At 44.1% G+C, this 26,155-nt stretch overlaps 3 protein-coding genes across 8 annotated transcripts; 2 read left to right on the top strand and 1 right to left on the bottom strand.

The window, feature by feature from the left end:
* The first annotated feature begins 8,544 nt into the window (after window positions 1-8,544).
* Window positions 8,545-11,296, top strand: LOC100824801 (S-adenosylmethionine synthase 4). Its single transcript, XM_003567519.4, has 2 exons — window positions 8,545-8,703; window positions 9,826-11,296. Exon 2 carries the CDS (start codon window positions 9,836-9,838, stop codon window positions 11,024-11,026), a length of 1,191 nt encoding a protein of 396 aa, XP_003567567.1. The 5' UTR covers window positions 8,545-8,703; window positions 9,826-9,835; the 3' UTR covers window positions 11,027-11,296.
* Window positions 11,297-11,779: 483 nt separating this feature from the next.
* LOC100824494 (squamosa promoter-binding-like protein 1) lies at window positions 11,780-17,385 on the bottom strand. 2 transcript variants are annotated; one of them, XM_003567516.4, is made up of 12 exons: window positions 17,142-17,385; window positions 16,338-17,039; window positions 15,206-15,387; window positions 14,864-15,076; window positions 14,693-14,757; window positions 14,523-14,597; window positions 14,330-14,437; window positions 14,044-14,161; window positions 13,796-13,937; window positions 13,582-13,723; window positions 12,889-13,503; window positions 11,780-12,586 (listed from the first exon to the last, which is right to left on the bottom strand). In XM_003567516.4, the coding sequence occupies exons 2-12, from the start codon at window positions 16,868-16,870 to the stop codon at window positions 12,116-12,118; spliced, it is 2,664 nt and encodes an 887-aa protein (XP_003567564.1). In that variant the 5' UTR covers window positions 16,871-17,039; window positions 17,142-17,385; the 3' UTR covers window positions 11,780-12,115. The 2 variants fall into 2 exon arrangements, with proteins under 2 accessions (XP_003567564.1, XP_010230803.1); XM_010232501.3 differs by having other exon boundaries at window positions 14,693-14,748.
* A 2,638-nt stretch (window positions 17,386-20,023) lies between these two features.
* Window positions 20,024-25,097, top strand: LOC100824185 (pto-interacting protein 1). Of its 5 annotated transcripts, XR_002962895.1 has the most exons (8): window positions 20,024-20,269; window positions 22,543-22,645; window positions 22,759-23,133; window positions 23,260-23,533; window positions 23,610-23,742; window positions 24,249-24,408; window positions 24,497-24,583; window positions 24,742-24,756. XR_002962895.1 is itself a non-coding variant. In XM_024458420.1 (7 exons), the coding sequence occupies exons 2-6, from the start codon at window positions 22,561-22,563 to the stop codon at window positions 24,342-24,344; spliced, it is 963 nt and encodes a 320-aa protein (XP_024314188.1). In that variant the 5' UTR covers window positions 20,024-20,269; window positions 22,543-22,560; the 3' UTR covers window positions 24,497-24,576. The 5 variants fall into 5 exon arrangements, 4 of the variants coding, with proteins under 4 accessions (XP_024314188.1, XP_024314189.1, XP_003567563.1 ...); XM_024458420.1 differs by lacking the exon at window positions 24,742-24,756 and having other exon boundaries at window positions 24,249-24,344; window positions 24,497-24,576; XM_003567515.4 differs by lacking the exon at window positions 24,249-24,408 and having other exon boundaries at window positions 20,028-20,269; window positions 24,742-25,097.
* Window positions 25,098-26,155: the final 1,058 nt, after the last annotated feature.

Below are 26,155 nucleotides of genomic sequence, written 5' to 3'. Positions count from 1 at the left end.
GACTAATCGGCCGGTAGTCGCGGATGGAGGAAGCGTCACCCTTCTTAGGCAGGAGGATCACATCCGCCGAGTTGATCAGCCGTGAAATGTGGCTGCCAGAGTTGGCCATGGCATCAATGGCGAGCTTGAGGCCATCTTTGATCATCTCCCAACAGACGGAGTAGAAGCGACCGATGAACCCATCCGGCCCCGGTGCCTTCTCGGCCGGCAAGTCAAAAATGGCAGCTTTGATTTCCTCAATGGAGAAAGGGGCGTCGAGGGCAAGTAGGTCGTGCGGGGAATAGCCAAGTGCATCCCAATTGAGCCCCACGGCCCTAGGAGCCGCCGTCCCAAGGAAGGTGGAGAAACGGTCGAGTATCTCTTTCTCTTTCTCCTCATGGGTGACGGCAACACCGGAGGCGGTGGATAAGGATTGAATGAAGTTCTTGCGCCATCTGCCATTCGCCCGGATGTGGAAAAATCTGGAGTTGGTGTCGCCCAACCTGATGTTGTTGGTCCGGGCCCTTTGCCGGATTCTGATCTTGGAGATGACCGCCAGGCCAGAAAATCTACGTTTCATGGAGGCATGGAGGGCCCGCTCAGCCAGGGTCAGGGCGCGTGTCTCCTGGGCAGAGTCGAGTCTGCCCACAATCTCTGTGGCGATCGCCATCTGGAGGTTGATCTTGCCGAAGTGCTTGCGGTGCCAGGACTTCAAGGCCGTGGCAGTGCGGGCCAGTTTGATGTGAAAGCATCGGGCCTTGTCGTGGGAGATCGCCGGCTCGGCCTAGGCCGATTGGACAATTTCATAGAAACCCTCCATGTGAGGCCAGAAAGCCTCGAAGCCGAAATTCTTAGCCCGAGGGAAAGAAGTGGCGGCGATCAGGAGGAGAGGGGCGTGGTCGGAGACAACGGCCGGAAGGGAGTGCAGAGACGCCGAGGGGAATAGGAGATCCCAACTGCCGGTGCAGAAGAAGTGGTCGATCTTTGAAAGGGTTGGGTTCTCCTGCTCGTTGGACCACGTGTAACGGCAACCGATGAGGCGAAGCTCCCGGAGGGAAAGGACGTCCAAGGCTCTCTTGAAATTTCCCATTAGGCACCTGTTGAGATTATGGTTGTTTTTATCCGAGGCTTTGTAGATCAAGTTGAAGTCCCCAAAAATCAACCAATTGGGCCCCTGGGAGGAAGCCAGCATGCGGAGTTCCTGGATGAAAGCCAGCTTCTGTGAGTCACCTTGGAGGCCGTACACGCCAGTGACTCGCCAGCAGGAGCCATCGGCCCGCCAAGAAATCGTGGCGGAGATCGTGTTCGCGGTGCAAGAGAAGTTGGACAGAGAGAAGAGGTTGCTAGAAGCCGCCAGGATTATGCCGCCGCGGGTGCCGTTGGTCGGCAGACAACCAAAGTCGGGGACAAATTCTCGGCCGAGGATGCGCCCAATGTCGGCGCTGGAGACAGCATGGAGCTTCGTTTCCTGCAAGCAAACAATGGAGGCGCGGGAGTCTTGCACCAGGGCCCTAACTGCGTCGCAACGGGCCGGGTTATTCAAGCCATGGACATTCCAGCACAGCAATCTTGTTGCATCGCACGTAGCAGGGGGAAGGAGAAGAGGCGTCGTCATCGTGGAGGAGGGGACAGCCACAGACAAACACAAATGCAGTTTAACGACGACGAGACACACAAGGTAGACCCCCCATGGGGCAGGCAGTTGCTCCTAGGACTACGACTAACACAGACGAAAGCGGAGGACAGCAGTGACAGACGATGCGACATAGTGAAAGATCGGTATGGTCGACTAGAGCGGGGGGGGGGGGGGGTGAATAGGAGACTAACAAATTTTTAACTTTTCCTTTTCTTGATAGATACAAACATTTAATCCTGGGGCTTTCTAAATTCTCTAAAGTGAATGCGACCCTAGTATGGCGTGCAATAGCCGAAGCACTAGCCAAAGCAAAGTATTGACAATGAAGTAAAGCAAGTAAGTAAAGAGCGCAAGTATGATACCACACGGGAAGACGAAGATTTCACCGGAGTTCACCTATTGGGATCGGTATACGTCTCCGTTTGGAGGAGTGCTTTTCCACAAAGGGAGAGATGCCATGAAGGCTCACTCTATTCTCCAACTCACCACATCACAAAAGTAGGATGAGCTCTCACAACACCACAAAGGCGAAGTGAGTTCCACTAATGGCTTCTTTGAAGGCGAATGTTAAACCTTTACAAACAAGGAGAAGGGCACGAATCCACAACTCAATTGAAGGCTCCTTCCCAAATCTTCAAACACCTCCTCACAAGATTGGAGTGCTTGAGGGGACACCTTTCGGCTAGGGATCCCAAAATCTCAAGAGTAACAAAATCCACCAAGGAAAACGAGGGGAATCAACTTTTGATTTGGTGAAACCCTAGATCGAGCTCTTCTCAACCTTTCCTCAAAGTATTTGCTTGGGGGATGCACTAGGGAGAGAGATCTCGATATTTGAAGCACTTGGTGTTCTTGATTGAGAGAAAGGGGACGAACAGGGTCAGCTTGGGCCAAGAAACCCGTTGGGGACGAAGCCCCTTTTATACCCTTTCGAAATCCTGCCGTTAGACAATTTTCAGTAACCCCGGTACCAGGCCGGTAGGGGACCGGAAGTTCTAGGGGGTAGAATTTCCGCCCTGCTACCGGCCTCCTACCGCTTTGCACGGTAGGATTCCAGTAGCATTTCAGTATCAGACCGGTACCAGGGCGGAACTTCCGCCCGCCGGAACCTCCGGCTAACAGGAGGTAGTATCGGCTATCACTGAAAAATCTGACAAGCAAAGCAGGAAACTGCAGCTCTCAACACAAGTAATTGGGTCTAGGCTTTATGTGGGTGCAAACTACTAAGTTTGTGTTCGTGAAGTTGATTCACTCAAAACTTTCCCAAATGAACTCCCTCTTTATAGTATGGATTTTCCTACGACTCAATAAAATTAAAAAGCGTAAATTCTTGTACGCTTCTTTCCTTTTTAAGAACGATGAATCGTGTTACAACACTAGTTATGAGATCTGAAAACACTTAGCGCACGATTAGTCCACAAGTTATGTTGTCATTAACAACAAAACTCATTAGAGATCAAAATGCCCTTTCACATCGCGCAAAGCTTTCTTGGAGCGGGGTGGGCGGCATTTAGATGACGGGGATGCCACGGCCGCGTCCGGCCCTGTGCCTGGCGCCGCGTCCCAGGCCACGTCCTACGCCGAGCACCACCGGAGGCTTCTTGGTCTTCCTCACTTCATTCACGAGCCCGTCGATAGCCGTCACCGCCTGGTCAGTGAGGGGGTCGGCGAACAAGGCCAGGTAGGCCGCCCTGGCCTGGTCGTCGAAAGGGGCTGCCAGAGGCAGCGAGCCAGTCGGCGCGCCAGGATGGCCTGGGCTGCAAGCTCGGAGGTGAGCCCACCTGGGCGGCCCGCAAGCCGAGCACTGCGACGAGGCCCAGTGGCCGGCGTGGCGAGGTCCTGGTCCTCCTCGGTGATCGCCTGGTGCTGAGGCAGAGGGAGGACGGCCTGGGGCAGGTCAGAGCAGATGGAGTCGATGAAGGGGTCGATGGCTGGCGGGTGCTCTGACGACGGGATCGGCGTGACGCAGAGGACAGGTCGGTGAAGGGCAGAAGCGGGTCCGGCGACCGGGGAGCCCTGGCATTGGCCGACGCAGGTGGCATCACCTGCACAGAGAAAACCGGAGAGGAGGCCTCCGCGTCAGCAACCGGGACGGAGACGGGGGAGGCAGGCGCCGTCGGCGAAGTCGATGGCGGCGGGGAGGGGCTGCGACGTGCCGACAGAGGCCTGCAGCACAAGGCAGGGGCCGCGGACGCCGCGCGGCGAGCGGGGGCGCGCGCCGTCATGGCGCACCTGCCCCTTGAGCGATGAGGGCCCACAGACGAGGCGTGGCGGCGTCCATCATTGCGGGAGTAGTTGTCGTCGATGACCATCCGCCGTTGCGGGTAGGGGCAGGGCGGTCCCGGCGGTAGGTAGCCGCCAAGTCCTTGCGCCCGTCCCGGCGCCCAGCGCGGTCGCGGCGGTCGTCCCTGTCGTCGTCGCGGTCGTCGCTCCTAGTGGTCTTGGTCCCGTCCCTGCAGTTCCTGGTAGGTGGTGGCGGGGGACGGCGTCCATTGTCCGTGAGGCCGGAATCGAGGTCGCCCTGGTCCCAGGCGTAGCCCTGGATGACCCGGCGGCCACGCACCGCCACCGAGCCCCCCTCCTTCTCCGGCGGTGAGGTCTTCCACCTGCTAAAAACATTGCCGACGAAGGATTTACCGTTGATCTTTACGATTGATCTGTGGGTCGTGGAGACAGTAGACACAAAGAGAGGTTCAGGCTCCGATAGGATCGTTGGAAGGTGTCTGATACAGTGATTTTACTCAGATTCAAACATTCAGTGACGGTAATATAGCCCCACATTCTGCTAGTTAATTCTATATTAATCTAGGATGCATGTGTTTACTAAATGTGCACTGTACAGGAGCTAGATTAAGCTGGCCATTCAGTCTCGGATGGCTTTGTCCGGTGAGAACCGACTTTTGCATTTTGGAACAACTTAATTAAATATGAGTGTGCTTAAGTCATCTGATGTTTAAGCAAAAGGTTTTAAATCTCGGTTGGCGTGCCATTGGATTAAGATTTGAGGGTCATCTCTCCCCTCTTCCGCATGATACTGTTGGATTAAGATCAAACGGCTAAGCACGTCAACTGATCTCTAACTAAAAAAACAAGAGACTTCTCAATAGCAAAATTGATTAAATGTGGGCGAATCTCGTTTTATTTATTGTTTTTTGCTATGTTGTATATCTGTCCTTTTATCCTTGAAGGAATTTCAAGGTCACTTGTCTAAATAACTATCCTATATCGCCTTAACTATCCCCTTCTACCATCTCTCCTATCTCCCTTCTAATTCTCCTAATGTCATATAAAACATAGTAGCTAAATAATCCCCACCGTGTTACATAACGCAAGTATCTTCGGTATAGGGGTCTCCACGTCCTATATGGCTCATCTGGTGTCCCTCTATCCGACTACGGAAGTATTTGGTTGATGCTTTAGCAGTGTCTATGATTTTTTTGTTTCCAGCCCATTTGCTGGCCAAGAATTGGCAAGGGTCTTCTTCATATTTTGTTGGCCACATTTTTCCAAGAATTAATGGTGTATGGAATATGATAAGTGTGGGAAAATTGTCACATGCAACCAAATACCAAGAGAGACAAACTACCACGGACCACCAAAATGTTGGTAAGCAAATTTATACGTCAATCTAAAGCAAGCAAAAAAATATATAGTTCTAAGGCCCTGTTTGTTTGGGGTTAAAACTGTTTTCTGACTTTTGATTTATAAGCCACAAAAGCACCAAATTAGGTGTTTTCGGCTTTGGCTTTTGACATTTGACTTGATATTGTTAGATGATGGTATAAGCAAAAGCCAAAATCAAAAGCAACTATTTAGGTGCTTTTATGGCTTATAAGCCAAAAGTCAAAAAACAGTTTTAAGCCCAACCAAACAGAGCCTAAGTTAATGAGAATATTTTCAATTTCAGTTACATTTTTGTGTGAGTGGATCAACAACTCACTATCCTCGTTGTGACATCACTTCAATTCATATACACCTTGTTTGGATGTAGACATTACGGCTTGAAATTAGACATTGGCATTGTGTGAGGCCCGAATGCCAAGATTTTAATAAAAAGTATAAATACCCCTTCAAAGGATGATGTACGAAAAGTATGGCTCCAAGGAATTTTAACAAAATAATCCCACAACTTCAAGATCATATTGTCATAGGCATCACTATTGTGATGACCCTCTACACGGTGAACACGCTCCTGGAAAAACTGACGTATGGTCAATGAGTTTCCTCTACGGTTCTGACCGAATTGATGGTTTCATCTATTCATATCGTCGTTGGCAATGTGTTGGTAGCCTAGTTTTTTCTTTGTCGCGTTTCTTTTGGCGAATGATGTCATTGTACTCGTCATATCCTGATTCTTTTATTTAATAATAGTGTAGGTTGTCTTCTGTCCGTCGTAATTCGCCTAAAAAACAAATTCTTTCATATGAAAGAAATTTTTTTCGTGCATATAGACCTAAACAAAAAAAAAGTTTACATTGGAAGCAAAATTTCAAGTTGATGGAAACATTTTTCATAAGACATAACTTTTTCTGTATCGAAGAAAATTCTCTAGTTGATGATAATGAATATCGCGATGTTAACTTAATTAGGGATACAATTTTGCTGCTCCTAGAGGGCAGTGCTAATTAATCTCCTATGTCACTCAGGTTGTAATATTAGCCCTCCGATCCAAATCAATTGTCGTCGCATCTTTGTCTAGATACGGATGCATCTAGACACGTTTCAGTGCATAGGTACATGTGTATCTAGAACTAGTAGCACAAGCTATCTCGACAAAATGTTTTTCAAGGCGCTCCTAAATTAACGTGAACCATCCCTTAGGATGATCCTAAGGTTAAGACTTACCTTAACTCACTTAACTCATGAGAGTTAATAGGTAATCAATTAGTATATATATAGTCAGTTACTACATAGGTAGTAAATTAGGAAATATATAAAGAAGATATCTTCTAGAAAAAGGCATGGTTCTTAATAAGGTAAATGATTAATTCTGATAATTATTCTTACCAAAATAATTACCAAAGTTAATCATTTTTAATTACCAAATTAATCATTTACCTTATTAAGAATCAAGCCTTTTTCTAAAAGACCCCAATAATTAATTCTAGTAATTATTTTGGTCAGAATTAATTATTTACCTTATAACTCGTGCAGGATCCTATATAAGACCCCAAGGACCAAGATCACCATCCCACGACTCTTACGCATCGGGGAAGCAGGTCGGATCTCTTGCTCCATCCTACGCTCTAGTGTTGCCGTTATCCCCTCGCCTCCCGCCACCGCCATCTCAAGCGAAGGTGAGCCCCCGCTTCTGCCGATCCTCTCCTTCTCGACGTTCGCTTATTGATTCACGTCGGTATTCCGGGGAGAAACTTTAGTGGAATCTCCGTCGCGGTATTAGAACTGATGATTTGTAAATTTGGATTCGGGAGCTTTTTGTCCGTGCAGATTAAATGTACTGCAACCTTCGGTTTTCTGCGATTAGCGTTTCATTGAGCGCTGCGATACGTATGTGATTATTTGTTATTAGGAGATTTATTATGCCCAATCCATTTTTCTGGGATTTAGTGTTGAACAATGGATTGGGAGGAATGGTTTGGTGATAGCGCAATTGATGGATAATAGCTTATGCCAATAATAGAGGATTCTGTTGTTCTTCCGTGGTTCTCCTCTAAAGAATAACCCGATGCATTGAAGGAAGACAATTGTTCTTACGTAGGGCAAAGTCCTATTCTGCTGCTTAAGTGAACACATCACATGTTCACATTGAATATTTTTTCTATGTTTGCAAAAATATATTTTAATAATTTTTTTTGTTGCAATGCATTTTTATCTAGTACATCTTATGATATATTGTCTACTATCTTAATTGTCGTGTGTTACTACAATTTTAAATTATATACTTCACAAGTTGTTTTCGTGTTTATGTATTACATGAGTTGTTTAACTGTTTGTGTCTCTTATATCTCAACTTTGTATCAAATATCAATTATCACAAAATATGCATAAAATCAGCTATGATCCAAATCGTGATATAAATATTTCTATCACATAGAATATATAGTAATCACTATGATTTGCACGCAGTTTCTAGATGGTGTGATCGAGCAATAACTCAAATCTTTATAAGAGTAGATATACAGTTAATTGTTTTCCAATTACGTAAATTTTCTTATGAGCGCCTCGTCTGTAGCCTGGATCATGGAAGCAACAAATAGCTAGCGTCTCAATGGCAAACGTGGTGTTTGTTTCAAGATGAAGCGATTCAAAGAAGCATTTGTCCTTAAATGTTTCATCATGTAATCAATCGAATTTTATTTTAAAGTGAAAATTCTCGTCTATTACAACGGAGGAAAAAACTGGTCGATTAATGCGATATGTCCATAGTAAAGATCCATGTCCTTCATACGATGATAGAATACGAAAATAAGTAATTGCGTATTAATTATACTTCATCTGTCCCATATTAACGGCCGAACTATTACGTGTATCTAAATTATAATATGTAGATACGTACATATTTAAACAAATTTAAGTCACTTGGGAGTACGTATTACGTTGCCAGTGGACCGATACTTTAAAATTAAGTAAGTACTGTCAGAGCATCTCCAGCCGTCTCCGTAAAGGCCCCCAAACGTCAAATGGGGGTGTCGGCGCTGAAAAACTCACCCAGTCCACTTTCCCATATCCAAAAAGTAGCCGGCGTGGCCCAAGAATTTAGTCGGCGTCCTCAGGCCGCTCCCTACTCACAGGGGTGTTAGCGGGGGTGCCGGCTGAAGCTGAAAAGCAGCGCGGGCCACCACTGTCGGTGAGACAAAACAAGTTTGGGGGTGCTGCTGGATGCCGGATTCATCCTAAACGAATTGATTGCGATTTATGTGGGGATTAGTGGAGATGCTCTCAGCATGTTAAGAACTAAAGAGGGTCTTTAGAGCAAACCAGGTGTCACTAGGATTTTCTCCCCCCTAACTCCGTTGCTCGTCTTCCTCCTAGCGCGCGAGCGCCGCCACCCCTCGCTCCCCATCCCGCTGCCGAGCGCCCCAGCCCCCAAGGTCGTCTTCCTCCTCGCACGAGCGCCTCCACAGCAGGTTGATCTCCCCTCGATTCTCTCCCTCCCGAACGTTTCTCCTCCCATCTCTTCCCATCGCCCCACGAACGGATTCCGCCCTTTAGCTCCCCGTTTCATCTCCTTAATCTTCCCCGATTCGTAACTGAGGCAAAAATCAAGGCAGGGCGGCCGCCCTGCCTTGACCTACTGGGTCCTCCGCCCGTGACCCGATGCTTCTATGATACTGAATGCTGATTCGCAAATTGCAAACATAGGGAGTCTGAGTGCAATTGGTGATTGTTTTATTTGTAGAATCTTGTGTACGGCTTGATGCTTTTTAGGCCTCCTCGAATAGGATCTGCTGTATATTTTATATTCATACTGCAAACTTGTTACAATCCAGGAGGCTTGTGCACATTCTTACATCTGCTGATATTTGTGCACAATTCATGATACTGAGAGAATTAACCCCATTTGGAATGATTTTAACAACATCCACTTAGTTTCATGACAAAATATTCCCAACATTATGATTATGAGCTTGTGCCATATGGAGAAATTAGGAACATATTTACATATTAACTGGCATATGTGGTAGTTGTGCCATACTACACGAGAAATTTTAGTCACTGTCATGAAAAAGAAACCCCAACATTAGGAGGTTGTGCCATATGAAGAAACTAGCATATTTACATATTACATGAGCTAAACAGAGATTTCTTCTGCTTGTTCACTATCATTCCTTTTGTTTTGGACTATTGTTTACTATAAAGTTAATTGGATAAACCAGTTATCTGGAGCATTTTTTTATATGTGCTAACTACAGTGTCCATTTGGCCCACTATATAAGCATCTTTACACAATCCATCTGCTTAAATTTGACTTAAGAAAAAGAACAAAATAACTAATGTCTATTCAAGGAACTAGTGTGATTTCCTGAGTGTACTTCACATTCTTTTGCCGTGCTGTCACGTGCAAAATGGGCTACTACCGTTTTGTTTGTCATGTTTTTGGTGAAGACCAAATACTTGTGCATGAATTGACTTAGAAGACTAATTTGCATTTATGTCAGTTATCAAATCTGTTCATTCATAGCAATCTTTCTAGCCCCTAGTGTATTTTACCTATGAGAATCTGAGACAGGCGTCATCGTTTTATGTAGGTAAAAGAAGATGGCTGAAATTGACACCTTCCTCTTCACATCTGAGTCTGTCAATGAGGGACATCCTGACAAGCTCTGTGACCAGATATCTGATGCGGTGTTAGATGCATGCTTGGCTGAAGACCCTGACAGCAAGGTTGCTTGTGAGACATGCACCAAGACCAACATGGTCATGGTCTTTGGTGAGATCACTACCAAGGCCAATGTTGACTATGAGAAGATTGTCAGGGATACTTGCCGTGGTATTGGTTTTGTGTCCAATGATGTAGGGCTTGATGCTGACCACTGCAAGGTACTTGTCAATATTGAGCAGCAGTCCCCTGACATAGCGCAGGGTGTCCACGGTAACTTCACCAAGCGCCCTGAGGAGATTGGCGCGGGTGACCAGGGTCATATGTTTGGATATGCAACTGATGAGACTCCTGAGTTGATGCCTCTCAGCCATGTTCTTGCTACCAAGCTTGGTGCTCGTCTCACTGAGGTCCGCAAGAATGGGACCTGCCCATGGCTGAGGCCTGATGGGAAGACCCAGGTGACTGTAGAGTATCACAATGACAATGGTGCGATGGTCCCTATACGTGTCCACACTGTGCTCATCTCTACCCAGCATGATGAGACTGTGACCAATGATGAGATTGCTGCTGATCTGAAGGAGCATGTGATTAAGCCTGTCATCCCGGAGCAGTATCTTGATGAGAAGACCATTTTCCATCTCAACCCATCTGGTCGCTTTGTCATTGGTGGACCTCATGGCGATGCTGGTCTCACTGGTAGGAAGATCATCATTGATACTTATGGTGGCTGGGGAGCCCATGGTGGAGGCGCTTTCTCTGGCAAGGACCCAACCAAGGTGGATCGCAGTGGAGCATATGTTGCCAGGCAAGCAGCCAAGAGCATTGTTGCTAGTGGCCTTGCCCGCCGCTGCATCGTCCAAGTGTCTTATGCCATCGGTGTACCTGACCCACTCTCGGTGTTTGTTGACACGTACGGCACAGGCAAGATCCCCGACAAGGAGATCCTCAAGATCGTCAAGGAGAACTTCGACTTCAGGCCAGGCATGATCATCATCAACCTTGACCTGAAGAGGGGTGGGAATGACCGCTACCTCAAGACGGCGGCATACGGTCACTTTGGCAGGGATGGCCCGGACTTCACCTGGGAGGTTGTGAAGCCCCTCGAGTGGAAGAAGCCTTCTGCCTGAGCAAAGAGTCGCGGACAGATTCATTTTGGAACTTTTACTTGTCACTCTGTGACAATGTCTCTGAAAATCGTTTAATCTGCACATCGCAGCAAGTAATCTCTCTGTTCACTGTTCTAGTAGCTGCAAGTGTGTCTTAAGCTTTTATTCCTAGTGTCTATGTGTTAAATATGAGACTATCGTGGGTGTGCTGCTTGTGTTCTTTTCTGCTCATGTAATGGTGAAGAAAAGATAGAAATCATCAATGAAATGAAACTTTCTACTTTTTGGTTATCATCTTGTGTTGGAACAAATCTGTACATCATGATTGCAACTGTTTTCCCTTCCGCCGATAGGTAGTTGCTGGTAAGAGACTTTGAGTGAGATTGGTTAGTTTCGTTTGTAGTCATTGTTTGTCACCTCAGAAACCTTTGACATGAGAAGTTAGAATCTGGTTGCCCACCATGCTACTCCACCTAGATCTTGCCAATTTTGTTGTGCACTAAAAGAACATACAGTTTTAAACTGTGTGTTCAAATGACGGTTACAAGTTTCCAAAAAAAATAAAATCTAGACAAGAACAACATATTGAAGAGTTGGTTTTTTGTAAACATGCAAATTTTGAATAACAAACTCAATCACATCTGGGAGATGTAGGAATGAAATGTGACGTTCTAAACTTGTTTTCTTTTTCCGAACTGCATTTAGAGCATTGCCACATCTACACGCAATATTGTTTTGAGAATGTTATAGAACTTCAGCATGTACCCTACTCTGTGATAGTGTTTGCAGCAGATAGTATTTGGGAGCTGTTGCCTGCAGGCCACTCCTGCGGGATCATCAAGCTATGAGAATACGTATGTCACCTTGTTTCTCTCGATCACAGAAAGGCCTACGATAGACAAGGGCCACAACCCGCAAATAAAAGTTAGCATATACAATTGAAATTTCTAGCCAGGCCGTTCGCATTCAACTGCCCGTATATATAATATATACAGAAATTGCACTTCATTTTAACAGGTCTGCAGCTTGTAAGAATATGCAGATCAATGCCAGCACAAGCATCTTCAGCATATGGACATGCATAATTGATCGGCGCCTGGCAATCTTTTATCAGATGGGACCGTAATTCAGGGAACTCCAGAGGAAAGGACCCGTCATGCCAACGCCGACAGTCGGCGGGCTCTGCATGATCAATCCTACGCAGACACAGACTGCACCAATGGCGACCAAGGAGAGCACCGCAGGCCTGTTCGACAGAAACCTGTTCGGACGGGGATGGTAAGCAATGTGCTGGAGCTGGACGCACTGTCTGCAGCTTGGTGGTCTCTTGTCGCTCCTTTGGCTTTTCTCAATATCCAATGTGGTTTGATTCGTAGACTTTGATCGACCTGCGTGCTTTTCAGAGATATCTGTGGTGGATGGACTAATAGTCATGGAAACAGACACATGAGCTTTAGGCAACCTGCTGTTGATTTTGTTCTCGACCATCTGGATGTAGGATATGTGACCTCTCTTCTGAGCATAATCCTCTGGAGTGTACCCAGTAGTGTCACGAGCATGCTTCCATGCTTTGATTCCAAGCTGTGACATTTTGGCAGAGTTCGTTAAGGAAAAGAAAATATGGCAGAAAAATTGCAGGCAGAAGCCACACAGTAACCATAGTTTTGAGTACCTAACATTTTGGTTTTGACTAACACACATACTATTTTCTGACAAAACTCCTACTGGTTTTTTATCCAGATTTACAAAATGAATTCCTATGGTCATGATTTCAGATTAAAAAAAAGGTTCTGGCACCAATGTTAGCCCACTAGGGTTTAAAAACATTCAAGCTGCTTTCGATGTAATTTTGATACTAGAAGAAGGGAGGCAAGACAAAGTACCTGTTGAGGATCATCAGTTAAAGCATCTAAAACACCAGCACCATCACTCATACTGGCTGCAATATGAAGAGGTGTAATATTTGATGAACCAGTTATATCAGGTGTGAACAAGAACCGAACTGGTGACACGGCTCCACGGGCCACAAGTGCAGAATTTGTTGTGTATCGTAATAGGAACTCAACCAAACGCTTCGCCCGCTTGTTGACCGCGGTGAATACTAAACCTTCTCCTAGGACAAATTCAAATGGTGAGCGGACATCTACATCAATATTACCCTGGAACAATGTATCCAGAAGCTTCTTCACAACAGAACACCATTCCTGATCAATCGCAAAAGATAGCAGCCATCTAAATCTTGCAACAGGAAAACTCTCAGTACAGTATTGTGGAGCATCAGTTGTAGCTCGTTTGTGGCTCCTCTGAAGAAACCAGCCTATTTCTTGTAAAAAGTTTAAGGCTTGGTCACGAGAAGCCATCAGATCCTCTCTTCCTTCCAAAATATCACCAAATGCAATTAAATTCAATTTATCCTCCAACATACGAATCTCAGAACATAAAGATTCTTCAGCGACAACAATGGGAAAGGAAAGGCTGCTTTGGTCATAATCTTCAACCTGGAAAAGGAATCCAGAAATAAGTAATGTCAAAAGGGAAATGAAAACAAACACGAAGAAACAACTCAAAGGATGCACCTCTATGAACCCCCTTCCACTCATACTAGGAAAGGAGCAAGAGAAGGTCAGACATTGAGGGCCTTGCTGCATCATAGTATCCTCATGTAGCATTTGTGTCGCTTCTTGGATTAAATATTCCCCACCGAATATACAAAGTAATCTGAAATCAATACCAATATTATTGTCAGATAAACAAAATCCGTGTCAGTGCAGAATTTTACATGATACCTACTTTGTGGTTGGTTGAACTATGTTGAAACCTTTCACTGAGAAGTTTGCTGTTGAAGAACAAGCAGTTGCAATCGGAGTTACACATAATATCTGATGCTTGTCACCTATTAAGGGTTGCCAGGGAGACACTAACATAAGCCTACCTGCCAAAATAATGGAGGCCGCAAAAGATCAGATATGGTTGTTGGGTATATGAAAATAAAATACGTAAGGAACATGGATGTACAAAAGAAAATAAGGTGAACAAACCATTGCAACTCAATGCCAGGCGGTCCTGTAACCTAGTATACAACCATCCTGTTTCCCAGAAGCCATCAGTGGATATGCTAATAAGGTTTTCTATCCAAGGAGCTGGATTGACTTTAAGCTTTAGGCAGATTCAGACAAAGAAAAATAGCAGTCAGCAAACAGTGTGTTTCTTCATCCAAGATTAATAAATTAGAATTTTTATGTTTGCATTAATATCCTGTTTATTCACTAAAAACCATAGATAAGAGATATACATCTAAAAACCAGAGCACATAATGAAGACTACCTTATCCCACATCCAATTAGGAAGACGAAGGTAAATAGTTAGAATGACACAACCAGGCCTAATATGGCTTTCCATATCACTTGGGTAATGTGACAACCAGTTTAGCATCTGTAAAAAAATATTTGATCAAAAACACTTAAGGAGATAAAGTTTCTAAGAGAAACAAAATTCCAGTTTGCATATGGCGAATGACCTGAGCACGTAGATCAACAGGAAAATCCTTTGGTTCTTTCCCAAAGAGCTTGAAGACAATTTTATCTGTTCGGCTCTGCAAATGCTATGGGCGTCAGCATCATGGAAAATGTAGCTAAAAGAGAATTAACATCAGCATGAAATCTAAAAGAATCAACCTAAATAATATACCTCATCTTCTTCAACGTAAGCATCATTCAGATCAAAATTCTGCACATGCTGTTTCACTGTATGCTCTTCAGGCAAGACATACCAAACCATGTACACATCAATTTTTTTTAAAAGGAGTCTACTTACTTTTACTTGCCTTGAGCAACAGCAACAGGTAATCAAGAGCTTTACCTGCTGAGGATTCAGTTCCTACAGGAATTGGTGATCTGGTTGGCTCGTTTGTGAAGCCATTTACAACGTAGTTAGCATCATTTGATGATATTGAAGCAGAATTTGCATTCTTAAGCATATCTTGATACGCCTGTGTGCCAGCAATGGCAGCAAGGTTCTTCAAAAGATTAACCAAAAAGTTGGGACCATTGCTTTGCTCAGATGAGCTTCCAGCTGCCACAACAAAATAATGTAGGTATCATGAGTTCGTGACTATGGCTTGTTTGCGTATGGATTCATAAAACCACAGTATTTAGAATTGTAGAAAAAAAATCAGAGAAAGAAAGAATTCTAAAAACTTACGATCTTGCCCTGAAAGTTGTTTCAACAAGAGGAGTAAGGTGTTGGTTAAAGACTGATTTTCACTTGAGGTATTCCCAGCCGCACCAGCCTGGGCTGGGGCTTTCCTCCTCCTACCATTATGTTTTGCTAGACGTGAGCGACAGCTCTTCTTCCCTTCATCAAATTCTGGAAGAAGATGAAACCTGCCAACATATGCCAAAAAATTAAAAACTATTTTGAGCATGTGAAAAATCTGAATTCCAGTTATATTCATGATTCCTTTTTTCACATATATGTTCAGTTTGGTGCTTACACCAAAATTCTTGCCTGATCTATCGATCATTAAACCACAAAAAATCAAGACATGAACAAGCTGTATTATGTTTTCCAATGTTGCCCCCAAGGCCATATCATTTACCTATCTATAGAAATATAGAAATGTTCTTATTTCTGATAATCTGTGATGCATCATGATCAGGTGAGCCTTTATTGTCAATTAGATAGAGTATTGATCATGGCTGACCCTCCACAAATTTCAATTAATAATTGAAACCATCAGTTTAACCACCATTTAAGCAACTACCTTATTGTTTTATTCTTTATCCTGTGAGCTGTAATTATTACTACTTCAATCACAAAGAAGTTAAGGCTTAGGGATCGACTTGGTGTCAAGAACCACAATGTCAGCCACCAATTTTTACTGTAACATATTGGTAAATTTTATAAAATAGTAATCAGGAGAAAAATCTATTCATACCATCTCCATATAGCAGATATGTATGCTACAGAAGTTAAAATTGGTTGACTGTGCAAATTTACAGAGAACACCTTTTGTTTATGTGGAGCCGCTGGAGGGAGTAACACGAGGTATATCCACATCCAGTTGGTCATAATTTATTTCAGAACAATAGCTTCCCTTTTTTTTGCTCCCACAGCAAAAGGGTGCATTCCAGGATGTAGCTCACGAGAGAGTAACATAATCAGAAAAACACAGAATGAAACTGTGGCCAAAGAACAGCTCTGGATGAAGACATTTTGAATAGGATAACATATGAGTATGTGACAAGTACAAAAGTACAAAATTAAGCAATTTTTAAGGCACAAGTAACAATGATAGCAATGTTAACTTGACGCAAAGAAATTGCTGACTAACCTGCTGCACTGCTGACAAAACCGATGCTCTATGCTTTTTATACGAACCACAGTGGACTTGGTATGTACTTCGCACACCTTGTGCCTCTTATGGTAGTCCCTGCTGTCACGGAGATCCGCGTGGCAGCCGTCAACTTGGCAATATGGAGCAGAAGTGGAATATGCACCTGTTGCATTTGCATGTCTCCCTTCTCTGCTGCTCTGCCCTCTCCGACCAACAACCCTGTCATGATCTCCATTTGCAATCGCAGCATTGCTGCACTCCCCATGGTTATCCACTGGTGAAACTCTCCTCCTCTTGTCAGCAACACTCAAATCTATCCCATCCTCAGATCGGCCCAGCTCCCTGCTGCCACAACCCGATGGCGCCGCGACGGCATTCGACGACGGTGTGGCCAGGAACAGGTTGCCATCCCATCTCCAGTCGTTCAAATCCCACTCGAGGCCCTTCTTCTTCTTGTTCTTGCTGAGCTCACTAGACATTGTATTAGCCAAACCAGTTTGGCCGCCTTCTCGCCGGAAACCGGCTTCCATTTAACCCCTCCCTTTCAGCCGTTCTTGATCCTACTGTTGCAACAAACATCTAAAGCCCGCGCAGTTCAACTACATCCTCGAGTACAAATGCATCATCCCAGCAGGATCAAACGCACACAGATCAACACACGGACCGAGCCCCCTTTTCTAGCTTGGAACCAATCTTGAACTGAAGAAAAAGAAAATAGTACATGAATCAACACGACAGCGCGCTAAAGGAGAGATGTGTTAGAAAAGAATTGGGGACAGAGGAGAAGGAGAAAGTACTCACGGAAGAGAGAGTAAGTCGAGTCAACAGTTGAGCAGGGTAAGGGAGCCGTCTCACCATCTCCCGTGCCTCGATCATAGACACGGGGGGCGGCGGAGTGGGAGTTAGTTGGAACAGAGGAGGTGGAGAGTGAGGGCTGGGGCAACCCGGGGCGAAGTATCCAGGGGAGGGGGAAAGGAAGGCAAGGCAACTACTAGGCAAGACCTCGCCGTGCCGCTAGCCGGCTATGTACTTTCACATCGTGAGATGAGAGCCTCTTTTTCTTCTCCATTTATCTGGCGTTTGGCAGCTTCGCCTCAGACAGTGACGGCACGGCTATTGGACCTTGGAAGATCAGGACACTTCTTTGTCTTTTGGTATGTGCGCTCTCCTGTTGGTTCTCACGTGTGCGCATAGCTGCGGCGAGCCGGACGCGGGAGAGCATCTCCCGTAGAGCTTCCCTGTCTCTCTAAAGAAAACTCAGTAGAATTTCTATCTCATTCTCGAGTTCATGTTTCAAGGAGTATTAGGTTCAGCACTCAGCACTCGTAGCGATCCAAAATGTCATATATATAGGTACAAATGGGTAATCCATTTGCTGATATCTCCCATGAACCTACTGTCCGAACCATTTCAGCATCGCTATACCAAATACTTCAACTTGCATGACTATAATCAGAGTAGAATACTCTGCAAACTAGTTGCTACAGATGGCATTCAGAACGACTACAGTTTACTAAAGTTCTAGAAGACTGAGATTCAGTTCACAGATAGTATCAAAATCCAGTAGTACATGATTCACTCCAGAATAGTACTAACTGGGTAATTAAGTTTGGAGTAAATTTCACAAAACCACACTTCTTGGGGTTAGGGTTTTAACGGGTCACAATTATGACTAATAGTCTCACAAAACCACACTTTTTCGGACAGATCTTCTCACAGAACCCAAATCAGGTAATTAAGAGCGTTTGATGGTGTTTCTGACAAGTGGGACCCACATGTCGGATGCCAGGATCGAATCAGGATTTCCCGGGTAGACAGAGGAGCTTAACGGGGTGTTGGGCAAAAAGCTGACGTGGACGACCCGTCCGACCAAGCATTCGATTGTGGGCCCCACTTGTCAGAAACACCATCAAATGATCTTAATTACTTGATTTGGGTTCTGTGAGAAGATCTGCCCAAAAAAATGTGGTTTTGTGAGACTATTAGTTATAACTGTGACCCGTTGAAACCCTAGCCACAAGAAGTGTGGTTTGTGAAATTTACTCTTAAGTTTGACAAAAAAGAACTAAACTGAAATTCAAATTAAAGTTTCATCAGATGATGTATTTGGGGAGAGGCTAGATGCTATGTGGTATTTAGGGTGTGTTTGGTTTGTGCCAAATCTAGCCCTACCAAATGTGGGCAAGAATTGGTTTGCTAATTTTTTGGCTAACAATTTGCCAACCCTCACTTTGTCAACTATTTGGCAAGAATATGTGAGTGAGAAGTAGTACTTCATATTGGCAACCAAATTTTTGGCAACAAACCAAACAAGAGCCAAAACATCATTGGCTGCCAATTATTTGGCATGGCTAGTGTTGGTTCCCAACCAAACACACCCTTAGCACGTCCTCCAGACATTGAGCGATTGAGCCCCTCCAACAATTTTGCCAAACATGCATGCGAAAAAAACGACTTCAGAATTTAAGGCACTAGGTCCTCTTTGGATCACAGGAATAGAAAAAACGTAGGAGTAAAATCACATGACATACCAAAAATACTACAATGATTGAAAACACATGAATCAAACAGTAGAAGTGTGTGGTTGCATCATATGGAAAAAAAAAACTTTACATAAACATTCTCGCCATAGTTGTCATAGACATAAAGGACAATCTTCAACAAGTCTAACCTCGTCCATGGAATTGGGCCTATGAGAGCAATCCACAGAAAATTTGAAGGGCCTATTCCTTGAAACCAAATGGCCTCTATAGGAAAAATTCCTACTGGTTAGAACCATGTAGAAATTCCTTTGAATTCATTCAATCCAAAGAGGATTGTAGAATTTAAGATGGATTGGTCTATAATTTTCTATTCCCATGTTTTGAAAATCCTACGAATCAAAGAGGCCTCAAGAAGTTTTCAAATATAGTTCTTTGTGCATCGAACATTGCGATGATGAGGAAATACGTGAGTGACTATTTCTAGGCGACTAAGATTTCTGTTTTAATCGTTCCAAGTTATGCAATCAAAGCTAGTTGCATATTTAAAAAACGGCTTTGCTATTGAGAAATTGACTGATTTTTAGTTAGATAACAGTTGGCGTGCTCGACCGTCGAATCTTAATCCAACGCTGTCATGTGGGAGATGAGAGAGCAGAGACGACCCTCAGATTTTAATCCAACGAATTTAATTTGTCAACTGAAATCTAAGACTTTTTCTTACAAATGAGGCAACCGAGAAATAGCCGCACCCGAAAATATATGTCATACTTTAGAGTTTCTGAAAGTTGTGAAAAATATACATGCGTATATGATGTATGTAAATTTTCATTACAAAATATTATTGATCCGAGCTAAAACACAAATACATATATTTCGAATATATCTACATTTTACTGTTATCCACATATTTGTGAATCTTTGCACAGATCATAAATCGACGTTTTTTTTGGACAAATTTACAGGTACGTAATATAGATCTATAATTACACTGGACTTTTTTCCCCAGATTTTTGGAAACTCTAAAATAATGGTTTTCCCTTTTTTTTCAAAATATCAGGCTCCCGCAAGCCAAAACACGATTATTATTTTTTCGTTTTTCCTCATCGAAAAGGAGGTTGATAAGCCATTTTCATAGTGCCGGCGACATGGTCTTTTTTTTCTTCTTTAGATGACTGGCGACATGGTCTCGCTCAGCTCAACCAGGCAACAGTCGGGCGAGGGCCCTGCACCCGCTCCCGTCCAGAGGAGTCCGCTCAAGTCACACACACACCAACCCCGTCTCACCCGCACTCCCGCAGCGCCTTCCTTCCACCGTCTCCATCCGTTCCTTCCACGGTTGCTGTCACCTCGAAGCAAAGCAAGTCTCCTCCCCTAGCTCTTGCTTCCCCTCCACGGGGCTTGGTGCGCGCGCAGCGGGGGGATCCGTCCTGATTCCGCCCTGCTTCGGTACGTACGGAAGCCCTAGCTTGCTCTGATTGTTTCCTTGTAATAGCGCGACCCGGTTCTGCGAGATCCTTTTAATTTAATTCCTTTGCTGCGACTGCGAGCCACCCGAATTCGTAGCCCTGTCTTTCCGTCCTTCCAGTTAGTTGTGGATTGTTTGCTGCGTGGTGGGTGGATTCGGTTCTTCTTCTTGTGCAGCGAGCGAGCTCAAGATCCATGAACGCAAAGATGCATCCCCCCATGTTCAGCCACACGTTGAGTTAGGGTATCTGTCTTTTTACCCTAAAGGCCTAATTAAACTGTAGTACTACTGGTAGCAGTTAATTTACCGTATCCCCCAAATTTCGGTGTTCAGCTAAACCCTCATGCCCATGTTAACTTTCCCTCGAATTTTAGGTGGTAAGCTTTGGAAAATCTTTACTTATTCTGGAGTAACAAAATTGGAAGTGTTAGAAATTGTAGAGTAGGCCAGACGTGGGGATGCGGTTACCATTTTGGGAGTACCTGTTTTAGCCCAGTGCGCGTCCTCAAGTGATTAGTTGTAATATTTGCCTGCACAATTAATTGGTATGACAATGCCTGCAACAAAGGGAAGCAATTTGAGTTGCAGTGCACATGCGTCGGTGCCATTGCCAAGAAAACCACCATGTGCAGAATGACTGAAATTTTTATAGCTTTTATGGAATGCATGGTTATCATAAGTGAGCAATATGGGGTTGAAAGTATAGAGGACACATCTAGCAGTGTTTCTTTGTTGTTCAGCAATAGGTGAAACGCAACCCAAATCCCAGGAAAACGACAATGCAGAAGGAGCATGTCTCCAGGGTCAAAAGATTATTTATTCTAAATAAGACCATTGTGGCCGAAATTTAACAATATTATTATTGTATTAATATTACTAGTTAGTGTATATGCGTAAGTGACATGAGGTCATATACACAATCGCTTGGGGGACAAACATGGGAGGGAGGGAGGCACCGGCATCCTTGTTGGAATTCTATGTCTAAATAGAAACTTAAAAATAAGGTTACATCCAGTGCTCCTCCAGCCCTGGGAAGTTAACAATTCTGAAAGGTAGAACGTCGGATCCTTTTTTGGCCCATTTCAGTAACCAGGTAATTACTTTAGACATGTAGCTATCATATCCCCTTCGCTTATTATTTCTCTACCTGCAAATGTTGACATGAATACTCGGACGGCACCACGGTTATCTGGGTTGTTGCCCACTGGAACGCTATGCAAGGCCATCTAGTCACTGCATCCCTGGATTTCAGGCCTGTTGACATCCACTGCCATGTCTTGAGGCGTCTGTTGTGTTAGCGCCCCCATGCGTGGGTGATCCAACCGGACGGCGGTTCAGTAGAGCGAGAGACAAGGGAAGTGTGGTTGGCGTTTTTTGGCCACATGCTCTGTGTGCCCGTGTCCAGAAGTGCCTGTTGGGGCGGAGGTGCCTGTAAAAGAGCAGTTCTGCCATGTCTTTGGGCGCCTTTGATCGATCCTTGAAACATCGTTTGGAACTCTTGGGTCACCATGTCACCTAGATCACTATTTGAATGATACTATGAGGGAGCTTGCTGGAATCTGGTGAGGGAGCAGGTTAAGGGGTGGTCATTTTCCAGAGACAGATCCACAGGTCCCAGATCTAAGATCATAGAACGAATTCGGGAAGCAAGAGATTAGCCTGTATGGCTGGTGGACCGCCACCTATGCGGCGGAGACTAGGGTGGTTGGGGGCTCGGTGGACTCGCCTCGGTTCGAGAGGAGGCGGGGAGAGGGGCTTGTGCTCAGTGACAATGGAAGTGACTGGGATGGCGGTGTGGAGACCTCCCACAAGAGCCATGGCCTGACTGGAGGTGTCGTGACAGCCTGACGACAAGGACCTTGTCACTGCCGACGACAGAGGAAGTTAACGGTAACTTGAAAGTGCTGATTAGAATATTATGTTAGAATGTAGAGTTGTGCTGTTATGAAAAAAACAGGTATTAGTTACAGGAGTTTGTTGCTGATTTGCCGTATGCTCGCCCCCAACTAGAAACAGGCTAGGTCCTATTTTTCTTAATCTTATTTGCTAATCATGTCAACCAGACGACCTAAACTTCACTAGATCTGAACAGCCTTTTATATCTGAATTACTGATTTTGAATCACCGATTACATAGCCTCCAATTGTCGTTATGCCAATGCTTTGCCACATGATTTCTTTGTATTTATTTTGGTACATCACTTTCAGCCTATTTTTTCAATTTACTGTTTTTAATAAAATGTTTCATCTCACAGGACTTGTATAAATTGAACATGTCGTGCTTTGCATGCTGTGGTGGTGATGACACGCAAGGGGCACCTGATAACAGAGGATCATACGCTAGTGGCTACCCAGCAAGTAATGCTACAATGAATACCCACAGCTGTATATGTAGCCCCATTTCTGGTTATTCCAGAAACTACCTTTAGTACTTCAAAGTCAAATCTCCCTGAACTTTCATTGATCTGCAGGGAATGATGCTTATCGTACTGCTGATCCAACTCCCAAAGGTGCTCAACCTGTGAAAGTTCAACCAATTGCAGTCCCCACAATTTCTGTAGAAGAAATTAGGGAGGCAACTAAGGATTTTGGTGATGAAACTTTGATTGGTGAGGGTTCTTTTGGTAGAGTGTACTTTGGTGCCCTAAAAAATGGTAGAAGTGCAGCAGTAAAAAAGTTAGATTCAAGCAAGCAACCAGACCAAGAGTTTTTGGCACAGGTCTCCATGGTGTCAAGACTTAAGCATGAAAATGTTGTGGAGTTGCTTGGTTATTGTGTTGATGGAAACACCCGTATCCTTGTTTATGAGTTTGCTACGATGGGCTCCCTTCATGATATGCTTCATGGTATGACTTCGTATGCTTGCAGAATTGTATCAAGTGTTCTCATTTTTTATGTAAACTGTATGGCGACATGATATGCTTGTGCATTTCTGTTTCTCGTCTGCTTAATATGTATGGTTAACTCTACAGGACGGAAAGGTGTGAAGGGAGCTCAGCCTGGTCCGGTCTTGTCATGGACACAAAGAGTAAAGATTGCTGTTGGAGCAGCCAAAGGCCTAGAGTATCTTCATGAGAAAGCTCAGCCTCATATCATACACAGGGATATCAAGTCCAGCAATGTTCTTCTATTTGATGATGATGTAGCTAAAATAGCTGATTTTGATTTGTCAAACCAAGCTCCAGATATGGCCGCTCGGCTTCACTCAACTAGGGTTCTTGGAACATTTGGATATCATGCACCTGAGTACGTGCAGTTCTCTTTTCAGTATTATGAACTGTGGCAACCAATTTATCTTGATTGTTCTAAATTTTTGTGACAGGTATGCGATGACTGGACAACTTAGCACTAAGAGCGATGTGTACAGTTTTGGAGTTGTTCTTCTAGAGCTCCTGACTGGAAGAAAGCCTGTGGATCATACATTACCAAGAGGACAGCAGAGCCTTGTGACATGGGTAAACATCTATATTGCATATTAATAATTAATATTAAATCGTATTCTCTACAACTACCTGGAGTGAACTTTCTATGGCCTGCTAAATCTCATGATCAAACTCCAATTGCGTTTTGGAGATAACAAGAAAGGAAAGCAAATCAAACGAATGAGTATCGAACAGTAATCACTCTTAAAACTACAGTTGTCTTTTCTTCTTTCCCAAACACGATTTGGTTGATCATTAAATTTGTGTACAATGATGTCGCACCAGTCCCCTCCTACATTCACCAATATCTGGTGTAGCTGCCACACAAAGTCCACATGAGTTTACTCTGAAATTTTTAGCTTACACATGATATCTGCGTTAAGTTATCTTGAGTTTATGAAGTGTTTGTTTACATTTGCATTTTGAGTAGTAATTGGTGTGGATAAGGCACGGGTAGTGTTGGAGCCGGACACTTTGTATCTTGTTCCTCCTACGGGGCACCACACATTGTAACCCGGATGACAACAAGACAGCTTCAGGCACGCAGGGGGAGCCAGCGGCATGTGCCAGCGCCCAGACCTCGGTGTTGGAGTATTGATGGGTGGAGTGCCTGTAGACATGCCTCTGGGATGTAGGCGAGTTCACCGAACCTCGTTAACAAATCTCGGTTTGGTATCTTGCTGTGATTGCTTGCCCTCGGTAGATTCATGTGCCACTGTTTTCTAATAATGGTTGACCCTCTTGTTTGTTTCACTGATCAACGTACTGGTTGTTTCTATGCTTGCAGGCCACTCCCCGACTTAGTGAAGACAAGGTTAGGCAGTGTGTTGATTCAAGACTTGGAAGTGAATATCCTCCTAAAGCCGTTGCAAAGGTATGAGATTATTCTGGTCTCTCTCTAGAATGCACGAGTACTTGATGTAACCTACAATTGGTGAAATTTCGGTTCATTCCATGCACAAATTGTTGTGTGCTCTTACTTTTAACTGCTGACTTTATTCATCCTTCTTCCTGTTCTTATTATTTGAACAGTTTGCGGCTGTTGCTGCATTGTGCGTGCAATATGAAGCAGATTTTAGACCGAATATGAGCATAGTCGTGAAGGCACTCCAACCCCTGCTGAATGCACGATCATCCAACCCTGGCGAACATAGATCTTAAATCTTTCACCCTGCGAAGTTGCTTTGTCGAGTGGTGTCTGAGAGGCTTGCTGGCTGTATGTAGATCTGTGTCTATTCAACCCTAGTTGTAATCTATCTCCTGGCATTGGTGATTCTTTTGATGTGATGCATGATGACTGTTCTTGTTTGTGCCTGATGCGAATATCTAACAATTATGTAGGGATGAGATGAGTAATAAGGAAAAAACGCATGGTGTTTGACTTGATACTGATGACCTCAAATATTGATCAGGTGGTGATTTTTTCAAAAGAATGATTTCTCAATTTCTAGATGTTTGTTCCGTTAGTCTTAGGCTGGGTTTGGTTGGATTACGATCATCATGTTTGCCATGAGGTTTCTTCAAAAATCGGCAGATCTCTAGCTTTTGCATCGGTTGGTGCACAATCATCTTTTGTCAATTTTATCTCCGGTCGAAGTGGCTTTTTTTTCTTTTTATTCTTTTTGTGTTTTGTTTTCTTTCTTCTCCGCACTTGAAAAATCTTCTTGCATATATTGCATCATATCGTGTCACATGCTACTCTTGCCTCCGTCGGTGCATGAACCCCTTGGCCTGGTCCGTCAGATACCTTGCAAAGTCTTGGACCACCCCATGCTCGATGGACCGGGTTAGGCCCTTGTAGGCATATTCGAGTCCCATGACTTCGTCACCGTCGTCAACACTCATCCAATCGAGACTCCACCGGCTACACCGCTTCGTGCGACAACTCCATAGGCGCCCAATGATGATTCATTTGATCTACCGGCTGCCACGACTTTGGCTCTACCACCTGAAGTGATGAAAATTTTCCAACACTTGGTCGTTGAAGTCAGGAAATACCGGATGAATATTGAGGAGAGCTCAAAGAATCTTCAAAGTCTTCATCGAAATAAGAATATTAAGGATCATTTTCTAGGTCCAGATAGTTTTTAATCATATATTTCCTTAATACATGTTACGTATCGTACATTATGTGTAAACATAAGATCTATATAATTTATATTTATATTGCAAGCTCTTTCGTGTCAATTATTTTTTGTAAATACTATGAGATATATTTTGTCACTTTTTGTAAATATTATGTGTAGTGTTTGATCGATCACATATACATATATAGATCTCTTATGCTTGTGACGCTTTTTAAACAAGGCTATGTCACTGGAGGACATTGTCAGATGGTTACGATGCACGTAGGTTAACCAACTCTGACGCTTCAAGACGACTGTCAGAGAAGGATCAACACAACTCTGACGTTTCCTACTGGATGAGTGTTAGAGATAACATTGTC

This window comes from Brachypodium distachyon, chromosome 2 (genome assembly GCF_000005505.3).
Source record: "Brachypodium distachyon strain Bd21 chromosome 2, Brachypodium_distachyon_v3.0, whole genome shotgun sequence".
NCBI classification, from domain to species: Eukaryota; Viridiplantae; Streptophyta; class Magnoliopsida; order Poales; family Poaceae; genus Brachypodium; species Brachypodium distachyon.
Note: the sequence above shows the minus strand (reverse complement) of the source record. Positions and strands in the feature narration are given on the sequence as shown.